The sequence below is a fragment of the Dermacentor andersoni genome, chromosome 2, assembly GCF_023375885.2.
Source record: "Dermacentor andersoni chromosome 2, qqDerAnde1_hic_scaffold, whole genome shotgun sequence".
Taxonomy (NCBI): Eukaryota; Metazoa; Arthropoda; class Arachnida; order Ixodida; family Ixodidae; genus Dermacentor; species Dermacentor andersoni.
Window position 1 is genome coordinate 151,644,181 of NC_092815.1, and position 14,683 is coordinate 151,658,863.

At 45.1% G+C, this 14,683-nt stretch overlaps 2 protein-coding genes across 2 annotated transcripts in view; one reads left to right on the top strand and one right to left on the bottom strand.

Annotated features, from left to right (window-relative positions):
• Nucleotides 1–14,683, bottom strand: part of LOC126540937 (neprilysin-1-like) — an 88,088-nt gene that overhangs the window by 57,067 nt on the left and 16,338 nt on the right. Inside the window, exons 5-6 of the mRNA XM_072286175.1 lie at nucleotides 13,819–13,986; nucleotides 332–415 (exon numbers count right to left, since the gene is read on the bottom strand). Coding sequence (XP_072142276.1) covers nucleotides 332–415; nucleotides 13,819–13,986 — 252 coding nt within the window. The remainder of the gene's footprint in view (nucleotides 1–331; nucleotides 416–13,818; nucleotides 13,987–14,683) is intronic.
• On the top strand, nucleotides 1,957–5,133 carry LOC140215965 (uncharacterized). The gene has a single exon (XM_072286280.1). The coding sequence runs from the start codon at nucleotides 2,596–2,598 to the stop codon at nucleotides 4,588–4,590; it is 1,995 nt and encodes a 664-aa protein (XP_072142381.1). The 5' UTR covers nucleotides 1,957–2,595; the 3' UTR covers nucleotides 4,591–5,133.

Here is a 14,683-nt window from a genome sequence, read left to right on the forward strand (position 1 = left end):
GTTCAGTTCGAAGCCATTCCTCCTGCACCAAAGGGCATACCTCTCAGGCATCGACAAAGACTCGACCTGGTAAGCTAGCATTGAGAAGATTCCGCGATTATAAGTCATCGTTCCACGTGCATTGTTGGTTGAGAGAAATTATAGTCAGTCAAAAGTTCATTAATACTCTACAGCTAGATGTAATCCGGTTAGTTTTGTGCATATGGTTGGCTCGTTTTCCAGCTTTGAGTGAGTTATTGACGTTTCACAAAGAATCCGAAGGGCAGCATGTTAGTTCTAATCGCTGCACTTATCGAGCAGTTAGGCAAAAGATTGCTGACAAACATCCTACCGGTTGAAGCACGGCGACTGTGTCCCAGGTTTCCAGGCTGTAGTTCGTCATCCGCTCTTGGGAAGGCCTGTCTAACAGCGAAACCTGCCATTGCGAAGAAAACTTTAAAATGCATAATGTGTTCAAGGAATTATTGACACTTCCTTAGTTTACACAGGCGCAGCTCTACAGTCAGTCATCAAAATAGCGTATATGATGGGCCTGACGTATTTTGAGCTTATTTATGAAACAAGTTGGGGCACTATGAGGAAACACCAATGCGCGTTTTGTGTAGCCATAAAAGGATAGGCATGCCTACCGGAGACAAGTACCGTGAGAAACGGACAGCGCAATCGACCCACCTTGGTGACTGAGCAGCAAAGCAGCTGCGCTGCAAAGCACAAGATCCCAGGATCCAGTCCCGGCCGAGGCGGCACATTTCGGAAGGGGGGGGGGGGGGGGGGGTGCTGAACGCAAAGGTGGTTTGGAAAAATGGCTGTGTGCCGTGCATTGGGTGCACCTTGAAGAGCGCCAGGTTGACAAAAATTATTGGGAGCCTCTCACTGAGGAGTTTCTCCTAATCAGGTTGGAGTATGGAAAGGTAAAATTCCTGAACAATTTTTTGGTATAAAGTTTGTAAACAGGGATGAAGTGCCTCAGACAGGCTGGCCAACGTTTCGATAGGAGGACCTATCTTCGTCAAAGGCCAGGTCCTCCTATCGAAACGTTGGCCAGCCTGTCTGAGGCACTTCATCCCTGTTTACAAACTTTATACCACAGTGTGCTATTCCATCTGTCAGCCCCTTTCTTGTTTTTGAACAATTTTTTTGTCTTTTGCGACACAAAGGTGCACTATCAACTGACAGGTCGCCCTGTGGCGGGAAACAAGGTGGACAAAAACATTTCTGCCCTACCAATCGCAACAGTGCTACAAACACTTTTGCAGTGTTTTATTGGCCTTATATGTTCAATTAATCTCTAATTCGTGCGATTCCTGCTCCGCCCTACATAATAACGACTGCAGCTAAAATAAACTTTAGATACAACACCCATACGCAATTATGCGAGCTTCAGGCTTGCTTTTGAGTAGCACCTGTCGGTCCTTTTTTCGCCGTTAGCCTCCTCTTCTTTTTATATGCACGCGGCGCATAACTTCGTTAAATATTTTGGAGCCGCAAACACAACATTAACCCCTTTTCCACTTCCTATTTTCTTAAGTCGGAGCCACAAGGCATGGGAGCATAGAATACTCCCGAATCTCTTCCTATTCTTACTGCTTTTCGCGACCATCTGCGTACTATCAGAAATGATGAATTTATCAATGATTCGGAAACCGTGACTACTGCATCCCGAGACTAACCTGTATCTAGTTAGCCCAACCCTTGAGTTTTAAAGCTAACGCCTCTTTTGCACTCAGACGCCTTGTTGATACAAGACCTAAGGCAATACATGGCTCTTCCTTCCAAAGACCAAAGAGGGCTTTGACAAAACATTTAGCAGCGGTTTTGAGAAGGTCCCAAGATTTTGCCATTTGACGTGGTTAACCTAGGACGTCAAAGTAATGTCTAGAAATTTAATTAGATTATGCTCACCCAATTTCTTACTTATCTTCAACCTTACATCTTTTACATTAAGTTCCTCAGTTAAGGGGGGACGCGGGTTTCAAAAGTCGAAAAATCGCGAAAAAACCGATTTTTCAAAAAGTATATATTTCGGCTATACGTGTTGTAAACTACCTTTCCTGTAATTATTAACGCCTAATTCACCGTGGAAATGCTTCTAATTCGATATACAACAGGCCACGGCAGCCCCCGAGCCGCGAGCGAACGGCGAAAATAACCAAACATTGCGCGCGCGCCATTTCCATGCCGCTGAACCGAGCGCCGCCATCTTGGTCTTGTTTTGCTTGTGAATGCTTGCCCTTTCCCGTGTTGCCTTCGCCGGCGGCGGCCGCGGCATGGTAGAAGCATGGCTTGCACGAGATTGGAGGCCTCGAAGCAGTGTTTGAGGTTCCCGCGTCTCGAATTCGAGCTGTGATTGGACGAAGCGCGCGCTCCTGGAGAACGCGGGGGAGAGCGTGGCTGCTATTGGCTGCTGGGCACGCTGACACGTGGTCTCTCCCCCGGCGCGTCGTCTGCCGCTGCTCGCTCCGTTGACGGCGTTCTTTGTGCGCTCGCTTTACTCTTCACCATTTTCGAGATCGCTGTCTTCGCTACCGTCGGGATTCTTGTGGCGTGTTTTGAACGGTTTTGTGCACCCTACGGATCGTCGCGCGTCCGTTCACGATGGTCCCTAAGGGGAAATTCAAAACGCAACATGCGTTCGGTGCGCGGCGTCGTTCTATGAATGCCGTCCGCATGGCGAAGTTGGCAAAGCGCGTTGCCGGCGATTGCGGAGACGCTTCCTGCAGTGCTGCCTCTGCTACACCGCTAGAAGTCTGCGTTGCCACTTCCAGCGCCGTACCTTCCGAGTCAGCAATGCAAGGAGACGGCGTTTCAAGTGTGCCTGCTGTCCTGACCGCATCAACCTCGGCGATCGCGGCACCCTCTCTCGCGTTTGTCGCCGTGAGCAAAGACGCATCGTCGACCGTGCGCGTGAAAACGCACTTTCTGACGCCGGAGGAGATAGAGGCGGCGGAGGCACAACGTAATGCTGTGAAAAACAAACTTGGTGCCACGCCCGCGACGCTACGAAAATTTCAAGCGATGTCGCCCTATCCCGCACCTGCCACTGCTACTACCGTAGATGAGGTATTTTGCCTTGTGCAAATGTGTGTGTTCGGCCACCTGCTCTCCAAAACCTTGTGCCAGCGCTGCCTTTCAACTGGACTGACAATTCAACAAGGTACCCAGTTCGGACTGGCTACAAAGCTTGAGTTGGTATGCCCACATTGTGGGATTATTGCTAATTCTTGGAGTTCACCACGCCAGAACGCAGGAAATGCTTTTGAGGTGAACATCCGAGCCATTATGGCTATGAAGCAATTTGGTAAGGGGCAGACAGCTGTAAATGACTTTTGGGCTGCTATGAATGTATCTCACAGAGGACTTCATCACAAGACGTACCAGGAACATCTGAAGAAGACATTCAGGGGCCCAGAGACTCAACGCATGGAGAGTTTCTATTCAGAATCAGCAGCTGCTGTGAAAAAGGTTTACCAGGGAATGGACCCAGGATTTACCAGAGACATTACTGTGGTCTATGATGGCACCTGGCACAAGCGTGGACACACATCCCACATTGGAGTTGGGGCAGTGATAGAGTATCACACTGGCCTCATCTTGGATGCAGTTGTCCTCTCAAACCAGTGCCTCGGGTGTCAAACAGGACCCAAACCAGAAGACTCCGAGTACTCAAGCTGGCGTGAGCAGCACATCTGCCAAAGAAACACTGATGCGAAGTCTGGAAGGATGGAGGTCGAGGCAGCCTTGATCCTTTTCGCCCGTTCACTGACAAAGCACAACCTCCGTTACACAACGATTGTGTCCGATGGAGACAGTGCCACCTACTCTGCCCTTGTGAAGGAGAATGTTTATGGGCTAGTCCCAGTTGTCAAAGAAGAATGCCTCAATCACGTGCAGAAAAGGATCGGGGCTGCACTGCGCAACCTAGTGCAAAAGAGTGATAAGGCATTGGGAGGGAAAGGAAGGCTGACAAAGGCTCTGATCGACAAGCTGACGGATTACTATGGCTGGGCTTTGAGAAACAACTCGAATGACGCGGCAGCAATGCAGCGTGCAGTGATGGCGTCCTACCATCACATCACATCCACCGATGCGGAGCCTCACCATGACCTATGCCCAGAGGGCGCTGGCTCATGGTGCCGCCACAAGGCTGCTGAGGCAAATGGCTTACCACAACCAAGGCACAGGTACAATCTGCCAGGCTATGTCGCTGAGGCTATGCTGCCTGTTTATCAGCGCCTCTCCGAGCCTTCCCTTCTTCAGCGGTGCCTTGGAGCGAAGACTCAAAATGCATCGGAATCATTTCATTCTGTTCTGTGGTCACTGATGCCCAAGGAGCAGCATGCATCCCTGATTGCAGTGGAGACAGCACTGAATGATGCAGTGATGCGGTATAATGCTGGAAACCAAAGGGCCACCAAAGAAATTTCTCTGTCTGCGGGACTCACACCTGGCCACCTAGCCATCCATCGAGCCGTGGAAAAAGATGCCCTGCGCATGGGAAAGGCTGAGAAGCGAGGTCAAGCGAAGACTGAGAGGCGGCAGAGAAAGAAAGCCTGCAAAGACACCGCAAACTATTCTGCGGGGTCATTTTAGACCCAGAAATGTTGTGTCAAAACTTCAAGGGCCGTTTTCTCGAAATGAATTTTTTTCCTGGTGTGGCTGCTTATGCAAGCAGTATCTCTGGAACCGCTAATCAGATTCCCACCAGGTTTTTTTTATTGTGTGCCTGAATAAATTTATGAGGGCAAGACAGGCCCACTTTTTCAAGTTATTGAGTCTGGAATTTATTATAAGCAATCAAAATTAGGCTAATGCAAGTCTAATTAGTAACACTAAATTCAATGTTGTGCTAAAACTTTTCAGCAAGGAAATTAAAAAAAAGGGCTCTGTCTTGCCCTGTGGTACCTATTCAGGAATCTTCATATTGAATTTGACAGTGCTAACACATTTTGCAAGTTCTCCAGGCATGTCATAAGGAACCTATGTGAACCATTCTGATATACTCCTGTAACTTGAGTACCAGTGTACGTAGCTCCATGAAACTTTGTAGTTATTCATATGTCTATGCCATGAGTGTACCCTGAAAATTTCATTCAGTTATCTCAAGAAACAAAAAAGTTGGTGTTCGAAGGTAGCCTCCTCTTCTTTTTATATGCACGCGGCGCATAACTTCGTTAAATATTTTGGAGCCGCAAACACAACATTAACCCCTTTTCCACTTCCTATTTTCTTAAGTCGGAGCCACAAGGCATGGGAGCATAGAATACTCCCGAATCTCTTCCTATTCTTACTGCTTTTCGCGACCATCTGCGTACTATCAGAAATGATGAATTTATCAATGATTCGGAAACCGTGACTACTGCATCCCGAGACTAACCTGTATCTAGTTAGCCCAACCCTTGAGTTTTAAAGCTAACGCCTCTTTTGCACTCAGACGCCTTGTTGATACAAGACCTAAGGCAATACATGGCTCTTCCTTCCAAAGACCAAAGAGGGCTTTGACAAAACATTTAGCAGCGGTTTTGAGAAGGTCCCAAGATTTTGCCATTTGACGTGGTTAACCTAGGACGTCAAAGTAATGTCTAGAAATTTAATTAGATTATGCTCACCCAATTTCTTACTTATCTTCAACCTTACATCTTTTACATTAAGTTCCTCAGTTAAAGAGGCAAACACGTTGTGAAATTGGTTCCTAGAATAAAACAAAAACAAATTATTATCCGCGTATTGAAACATCTGCTGTACTCGGTTACTCAAAGAGCGGCATATTTAATTATCAGCATTACTTAAGTAAATATCACTAAGGGAGGGACAACCATGGAACCAATCGAAATTCTTGGATTGTGCGCAAACAAACCATCTTTCTACCCTACTAGCATCGACTTCAACTACATGGACACAATTTCCAATGAAGCTTGCGTTGAAACACCACATTGATCTGCGATAACTGATTCTTGAACTTTTTCGTTAATACACTCCGTAACACGTCTGAACAACTTCTCATGTGGCTGAGTTATAAAGGCAGCGTTCAATATCCACACCGAAAGCTAAGAGTCTATGAAGAATCCCCTGTTTCAAAAATTTCATAGTTGCAGGGAGTTATGCATACCAAACGTGTCTATCAAGCTTAGTGACGCTAAATAGTTATGTAACTAACGACAACATATTGCGAAGTCTCTTTCTCCAAAATATCGTTCGAAAAGGGATTTCTTGGCTATGCGTTTTAGCCGAAAAATTAAATCCAGTTGTAAAGTGAGCGATTCGACCTTGTGACATTACAAACAATCTTTTCTAGCTTCTGCCTATCCAGGAGATCACCTGTGCGTTCATTAACTTTAAACGGCTTAGTCACACACTGCCCTAAAGTTCTACGCAATTGTCCCCAAAGATTTTTCTGAAAACATGCATTCTAGATTTAGCCAAAACAACCGCCCTCATCGGCTTCTAGGGGTTTAAGCTTGCTCGCTACACAATCTGTAACCAATGGCCAGATAGCATCTGACCGCATCAATTGAAAACCGGACGCCGTGATGCTGGTGATACTCTATGAAATACAAAGTAGGCATTCTTCTTCAGCAACAAATATAGTTATGCGGCGCTGTAGCCTCAACACGTCCGCATGTTTCCATGTGAGGCTTCATGAAGTATTTAGGGCCCAGAGCTAAACTACTGCGTAGTTTGTGGTTTATGATGGCATGAAGGCCACTTTGTGACGCGACCAGTGAATAAACAGACATCAAACAACATCAGGTACTTTGGGTTCTTTAATACTTGTCAGGCTTTCTCCTAAATGCGGCTGTACCATGTACCCGGTACATGGTACAGAACACTCCGTACGCTGTACTGTCCTCGGCAATTTGTAGACCAGCACTAATGCAGTAATTGTAATGTAGTTCTGTCTTTTTTTAAAGCGCAAAGTATGTTCCAAGGAAAACTATCAAGTTGTATTACCAGCAACGAGTAGAGAACAGTTACTTTTGTGAAACGGCTGGATTAGTAGAATGCTCTAGTGCATTTGTGGCTGTCGCGCGCAGTCCATAACAGAGGTGATGTTATTGGTCCAGGGCACACGCAATAGTCGAAAATCGGGCTTGTCAATTTAAACCACTTAGGGTAATCTTATCATTAAGGTGGCCGAAACTGGCAAGAATCCAACAACATTTCCTTCCGCAAACGCTCTTTCTCATCAACTGAGATACCTTCAGTATAGCGTATTTTTCCTGCCATTGACAGGCGCCTATATTAAGCAAGCCGTCTATTGTGCAAATTGCTTCACGAATAGCAGCCATAACCTCAGATACAACACTGAAGGACAAAAAAAGAAAACTATTTCGCAGAAAACACCGTGGTAAAACAAAAATGTTCTGGTCTTTTGGACAAATCGTCTAAAATTTTCATCATCATCATCATCAGCCTAGTTACGCCCACTGCAGGGCAAAGGCCTCTCCCATACTTCTCCAAACGTCTTAATGTCATCCGCCCACCTAACTATCTGCCGCCCCCTACTACGCTTCCCTTCCCTTGGAATCCAGTCCGTAACCCTTAATGACCATCGGTTATCTTCCCTCCTCATTACATGTCCGGCCCATGCCCATTTCTTTTTCTTGATTTCAACTAAGATGTCATTTACCCGCGTTTGTTCCCTCACCCAATCTGCTCTTTTCTTATCCCTTAACGTTACACCTATCATTCTTCTTTCCATAGCTCGCTGCGTCGTCCTCAATTTCAGCAGAACCCCTTTCGTAAGCCTCCAGGTTTCTGCCCCGTAGGTGAGTACTGGTAAGACACAGCAGTTATACACTTTCCTCTTGAGGGATAGTGGCAACCTGCTGTTCATGATTTGAGAATGCCTTCTTCTGGTTATTTCTGGTTATTTCAGTCTCATGATCCGGATCCGTGGTCACTACCTGCCCTAAGTAGATGTATTCCCTTACCACTTCCAGTGCCTCGCTACCTATCGTAAACTGCTGTTCTCTCCCGACACTGTTAAACATTACTTTAGTTTTCTGTAGATTAATTTTCAGACCCACCCTTCTGCTTTGCCTCTCCAGGTCAGTGAGCATGCATTGCAATTGGTCTCCTGAGTTACTAAGCAAGGCAATATCATCAGCGAATCGCAAGTTGCTAAGGTATTCTCCATCAACTTTTATCCCCAATTCTTACCACTCCAGGTCTCTGAATACCTCCTGTAAACATGCTGTGAATAGCATTGGAGATATCGTATCTCCCTGTCTGACGCCTTTCTTTATTGGGATTTTGTTGCTTTCTTTGTGGAAAATTACGGTGGCTGTGGAACCGCTATAGATATCTTCCAGTATCTTTACATATGGCTCATCTACACCCTGATTCCGTAGTGCCTTCATGACTGCTTAGGTTTCGACTGAATCAAATGCTTTTTCGTAATCAATGAAGGCTATATATAAGGGTTGGTTATAATCCGCACATTTCTCTATCACCTGATTGATAGTGTGAATATGGTATATTGTTGACTAGCCTTTACGGAATCCTGCCTGGTCCTTTGGTTGACAGAAATCTAAGGTATTCCTGATTCTATTTGCGATTACCTTAGTAAATACTTTGTACGCAACGGACAGTAAGCTGATCGGGCTATAATTTTTCAAGTCTTTGGCGTCCCCTTTCTTATGGATTAGGATTATGTTAGCGTTCTTCCAAGATTGCGGTACGTTCGAGGTCATGAGGCATTCTGTATATAGGGCGGCCAATCTTTCTAGGACAGTGTTCCCACCATCCTTCAACAAATCTGCTGTTACCTGATCCTCCCCAGCTGCCTTCGCCCTTTGCATAGCTCCCAAGGTGTTCTTTACCTCTTCCGGTGTTACTTGTGGGATTTCAAGTTCCTCTAGCCTATTCTCTCTCACCTTATCGTCGTGGGTGTTACTGGTACTGTATAAATCTCTATAAAACTCTTCAGCCACTTGAACTATCTCATCCATATTAGTAACGATATTGCCAGCTTTGTCTCTTAACGCACACATCTGATTCTTGCCTATTCCTAGCTTCTTCTTCACTGCTTTTAGCCTTCCTCCGTTCCTGAGAGCCTGTTCAATTCTATCCATATTATAGTTCCTTATGTCCGCTGTCTTACGCTTGTTGATTAACTTAGAAAGTTCTGCCAGTTCTATTCTAGCTGTAGGGTTAGAGGCTTTCATACATTGGAGTTTCTTGATCAGATTTTTTGTCTCCTGCGATAGCTTACTGGTTTCCTGTTTAACGGCGTTACCACCGACTTCTATTGCGCACTCCTTAATGATCCCCATAATATTGTCGTTCATATCTTCAACACTATGGTCCTCTTCCTGGGTTAAAGCCGAATACCTGTTCTGTAGCTTGATCCGGAATTCCTCTAGGTTCCCTCTTACCGCTAACTCATTGATTGGCTTCTTATGTACCAGTTTCTTCCGTTCCCTCCTCAAGTCAAAGCTAATTCGAGTTCTTACCATCCTATGGTCACTGCAGCGCACCTTGCCGAGGTTCGCGCAGAGTATGAAGTCGATTTCATTTCTAGTCTCACCATTCGGGCTCCTCCACGTCCACTTTCGGCCAACCCGCTTGCGGAAAAAGGTATTCATTATCCGGATATTATTCTGTTCTGCAAACTCTACTAATAACTCTCCTCTGCTATTCCTAGAGCCTATGCCATATTCCCCCACTAACTTGTCTCCGGCCTGCTTCTTGCCTACCCTGGCATTGAAATCGCCCATCAGTATACTGTATTTTGTTTTGACTTTACCCATCGCCGATTCCACATCTTCATAGAAGCTTTCGACTTCCTGGACATCATGACTAGATGTAGGGGCGCAGGACTGTACAACCTTCATTTTGTACCTCTTATTAAGTTTCACAACAAGACATGCCACCCTGTCGTTAATGCTATAGAATTCCTGTATGTTACCAGCTATGTTCTTGTTAATCAGGAATCCGACTCCTAGTTCTCGTCTCTCTGCTAAGCCCCGGTAGCACAGGACGTGCCTGCTTTTTAGCACTGTATATGCTTCTTTTGGCCTCCTAACTTCACTGAGCCCTATTATATCTCATTTACTGCCCTCTAATTCCTCCAATAGCACTGCTAGACTCGCCTCACTAGATAACGTTCTAGCGTTAAACGTTGCCAGGTTCATATTCCAATGGCGGCCTGTCCGGAGCCAGGGATTCTTAGCACCCTCTGCAGCGTCGCAGGTCTGACCGCCGCCGTGGTCAGTTGCTTCGCAGCTGCTGGGGACTGAGGGCCGGGGTTTGATTGTTGTGTTCATATAGGAGGTTGTGGCCAAGTACTGCACCAGGGTGGCCAATCCTGCTCTGGTGAGAGAGTGCGTCACCAGAGAGAGTCACCGGGATCAGGCCGCACTCCAGGCCTGTTTGTGCAATTTTCTCATCACACGGTTTTTTTTTTTTATTTTCCGGTGGAGAATTGTGCGGCACCGGGATTTGAATCACGGTCCTCTTGCACGGGAGGCGGATACTCTACCGACCCCGCAGGAGTTCAATTAAAAATTAAATTATGGGGTTTTACGTGACAAAACCACTTTCTGATTATGAGGCATGCCGCAGTGGAGGACTTCGGAAATTTCGACCACCTGGGGTTCTTTAACGTGCACCTAAATCTATGTAGACGGGTGTTTTCGCATTTCGCCCCCATCGAAATGCGGCCGCCGTGGCCGGGATGAGATCCCACGACCTCGTGCTCAGCAGTCTTAACACCATAGCCACTGAGTAACCACGGCGGGTCCCGCAGGAGTTGTACGCCTCATTTAACCTACAGTGGTGCCCTATTTGATCAGTCAAGGTAGACCAATCTGAGCTCGCTTATACCGGATGGATGGCACTCGGCTAGAGAACCTGGTATTTATGACCTGCACATGTGTGGCCATACATAATTGAAGATATATATCTTTCTCTTTTTTTATTTTAGGAGGGTTCCCGTACAGTGATAAAATAAAGGAAAAGACATTAAAAAGAAAGAAAAAAAAAGAAATAAAAAGGGGGAAAAAAGGAACATAACAGGTGATTGGAACTCGTGACCGTTGGATGTTGCCCGGAAAGATAGCTCAGTCGGTTGGTTCGTCAGGCCCCAGGTTACTTTCAAGCGCCATAGCTCCTGCTCCGAGCCTCATACTTACGTGTAAAGGGACTGATGTTGTCCGCGATAGTGGTTGGAAGGCATACTTTCATGGAAAAATGGCCGCTCGAGGAGAAGAGCGAACTCGAGCGGCTTTAGAGACTAGGAAAACTGCCCTAAAATATTTAGACTTGAGGGAAAGCTTCGTTATCAAACGATAGCACGGCAATCAGCACTCGAATACGACGAGAGAAATTATTGAGACGTGGAAAATTCCCTTGAAATAAATATGGTTTGCGAGACAAATGCTTGTAATTATTGAACCTCTTAAAAGATGAGGGGGGGAATAGGCGCTCACCGAGAGGGCATCGTACGCACGAGACCATTTCCATATGGAGGCCCAAATCCAATACCTAGCTAGAAAAACAAACCTAATATATAACAAATAAAATAAAAGCATGGCACTGATCAAAGCTCCCTATATGTCATTGAATGACACATCGCTTTCATTCGCTACAGAAAACTGTTCGATAAAGCAATTTGCAGACCATTGTTCTTTTGAGCATCTAGGATACGTATTTTGTGAAAGTGCACAATGCACTTATTATAAGTAGGAGTATGCAAATATTTGAACTTACGAATAGGAGTCAAATAGTTCTTGTTATTTCATTGGTATGTTTCTTGAAAATTTGCCATTTAAAGTTGTCGCGATTTGTTTATTATACGGGCAACAGCACTCACAGGAGTCTATTACAGCGGTACTCTATTAGAGTCACGAAATTGGTGACAAAAGGAAAATGCCCTCGAAAACGGGAGACAACTGGATGGTGTGAAAAAAAAAAGGAAATTTAATTAAGGGCGTAAAATTGGCTTAGCAGTTGCAGGACAGGCACTATTGGACATGACTGGGAGAGGCCTTCATCCTGCAGTAGACATATAAACGCCGATGGTGATAATAGTTGCAGAGACAAGCGCAGATTGAAGTAGTGACTGATTCGAGTGATTTTGCTGCGGAGAAGCAATTGTTGCGCAGACAACTAATTGCTGAGCCCATACATTGATTACCTGATCAGCCCAATAGCTCCTAGTCATGCAATAGGAGTGCCTTCTCTTTAAGGAGATTACATATATGTTTTTTTTTAAGAAAGGCAGTTTATTATTTTGACGATCGCACCACTTTGGATCCCTGCAAAACGATCTGCGTTGCGGTCATATTGTACTGTTTTTCGCTTCTGAGCAGCTCTGAACGGTAGAGTATATAAATATGATGCAAAAAATATTTTCTTTACGTGACGAAGTCTACAAATTCTTATATTGTATAATCCTTTAAATTGAGAAAATACTCCCCGACAAATTTGATACCCTAAATTCGTTTTTCTAGTATAGTACTACTTGATATCACTGTCATATTTCCTCTTTGAACAACCTTAGTAATAAATTTGTTATGGAATAATTGTTGGCGTCACGTTTCATTGTCATTCCTTCTCTATCTTTTTTCCGTGCTGTAGAGCTTGTATGCAACGGAACACTATGCTTTGAGGCTTTGGTTAAATCAACAACACATATGCATTCTTACTTCACTTCACTACAGAAGGAATTCTTTAAAAAGGTTTGCAAGAAAGAGACACCCATAATAGAATCATTATGAGCCCGGCAGGTTACCGCTCACTCACGTGCGCTTTGAACACATGTTGCCGATTGATATAGCTGTATTATGTTCTGAGGCTCCTTTCTAATCTCAAGGGAGTCAACAGTTTTTCAGACGTAAGCTCTCGCGAAGCCTTCTGCAATTGAGATAACTTAATAAAAGCAGAGTACTTTCTATTAACCCAATAGGAAGAAAATCATCTATTCTCATAAGGATTCAGTGACTATTCGGGCCCATAACACAAGGCGTAGCTTGTGCTCCGTCACTTCAGTTCATAAGTCAAATTGTAGTGGTATGTGCCTGCTCGAGTCACCAAGGAGACCCCAAGCGTCTAAAATTGACTGAATGGAACAGGTGTGGTAAGGTAATCGTGCCATACTCTGCGAATGAATGTTATCGGCAATCGGTTGCTATACAAATAATATTGGTATAAAAGGCAATGCTACTTTCTTCGAAAAAAAATTTGCTCTGACGTTTCAATTCGTGAACGCTGGTTGCGCGCAGGCGTACGGATGTCGCGAACAATCCCAGAGAGCACCGCGGCGTCGAAGCACAAGCGTAAAGGGCGCTAACGTGGCGATTCTCTTCTCCACCTGCAGCAGCCTTCCACCCCCGGCGATCGCGTCCTTCGCGGTGACAAACATAATTTCGCCGATTTCACAGATGGTCCACCTACGCTTGCGCGGAAAATAGAGGACGAGTGAAGGGGACATTTGAGCCAGGGCAACTTATTGTTTCCGTACTTTGCGACGAAAGTAAATCCTATTCAATTTGGCAGATTTCGGAAGCTCGGCCACCAGCAAGTGTTATGAAATTGTAAATGTTAACATCGCTGTATACATGTCTTTTCCAACATATCTGTTACGTGCGTACACGTATATAGGGCGGAAAAGCTGTGATTGTGCTATCCTTTGCACGTGCACTTCAGCGTTGTTCGTACGCCCTAAAATATCGACTGCGAGCGTGTTGGGGCTTGGAGGGACATAATGGCTTCACAATTGTCCACTCCACAAGATGGCTTGCTGTACATATTACTGTAGTGTTGATAAGTGTCCTTTGTTGTCTCCACCAAATTTCCTTTAACTATAGAACCCACCTTGGCAAGCTGTACCGCCACATTGGCGATTGAGTCGCACAAGTCCTTGCCACGCTGATCATCGGGTGCCACAGCCTGCAGATAGGCGCATGCTAGATCCGAGGTGGACGACACTCGATCGCCGCTAACGGCGTCTTGGGGACTCATTAGGGCATCGCCCTCTTCCAGCTGTTGAATGCAAATTCAATATGACAAGTTAATAAAACGTATCATCGCGTCGGAAATCTGACAGGACATCCAGACGTGAACAATCGCTTTCCAGTCCCCTTGCAGGGAACTGAACGGCACGACATATAAATGGTCAGTGCATCGAGTCAGGCTAAGTAGAAATCAACTGCAAGGGCGAGCAAATAATGTAAAATATTTGTGGAAATGAAAAATAGGAATTGTATTTGTTACAAGAAACATCACAACCTTGCGTGGAGGAAAGATGGGGGAAATTTCGCACGTTCGTTTTTTTTTGTTATTTCATTTTCACTATACCTATGACCTAAACTTACATTTCAACAATACAGCGTATTGTGTTATGCAGGCAAAAAGTTATCGAATTCTAGGCGCCACTGCATAAAATATCAGGTGAATTTAATATTGGGCGTAAAGAACTTCAGAATGAGCAGGTGGTGGGCAAGGTAAAATGAAGTACAATGTTAAAGATTAACATCGTGACACAAGATGAAGAGACAATCACGAGGATGGAGTATTATCTCAGAAGCAATTACTTTATTTCCGAATGTGGCAACAAGTTGATGTGGAAAGTCCACATACAAAGAAAAAAATTTGTCAATACGATATAGACCTTGAGCTCTAGCATACATTTCCAGAAGTAGAGATAGTGATGACAATAGTTGAACGGCGATTACTGTGC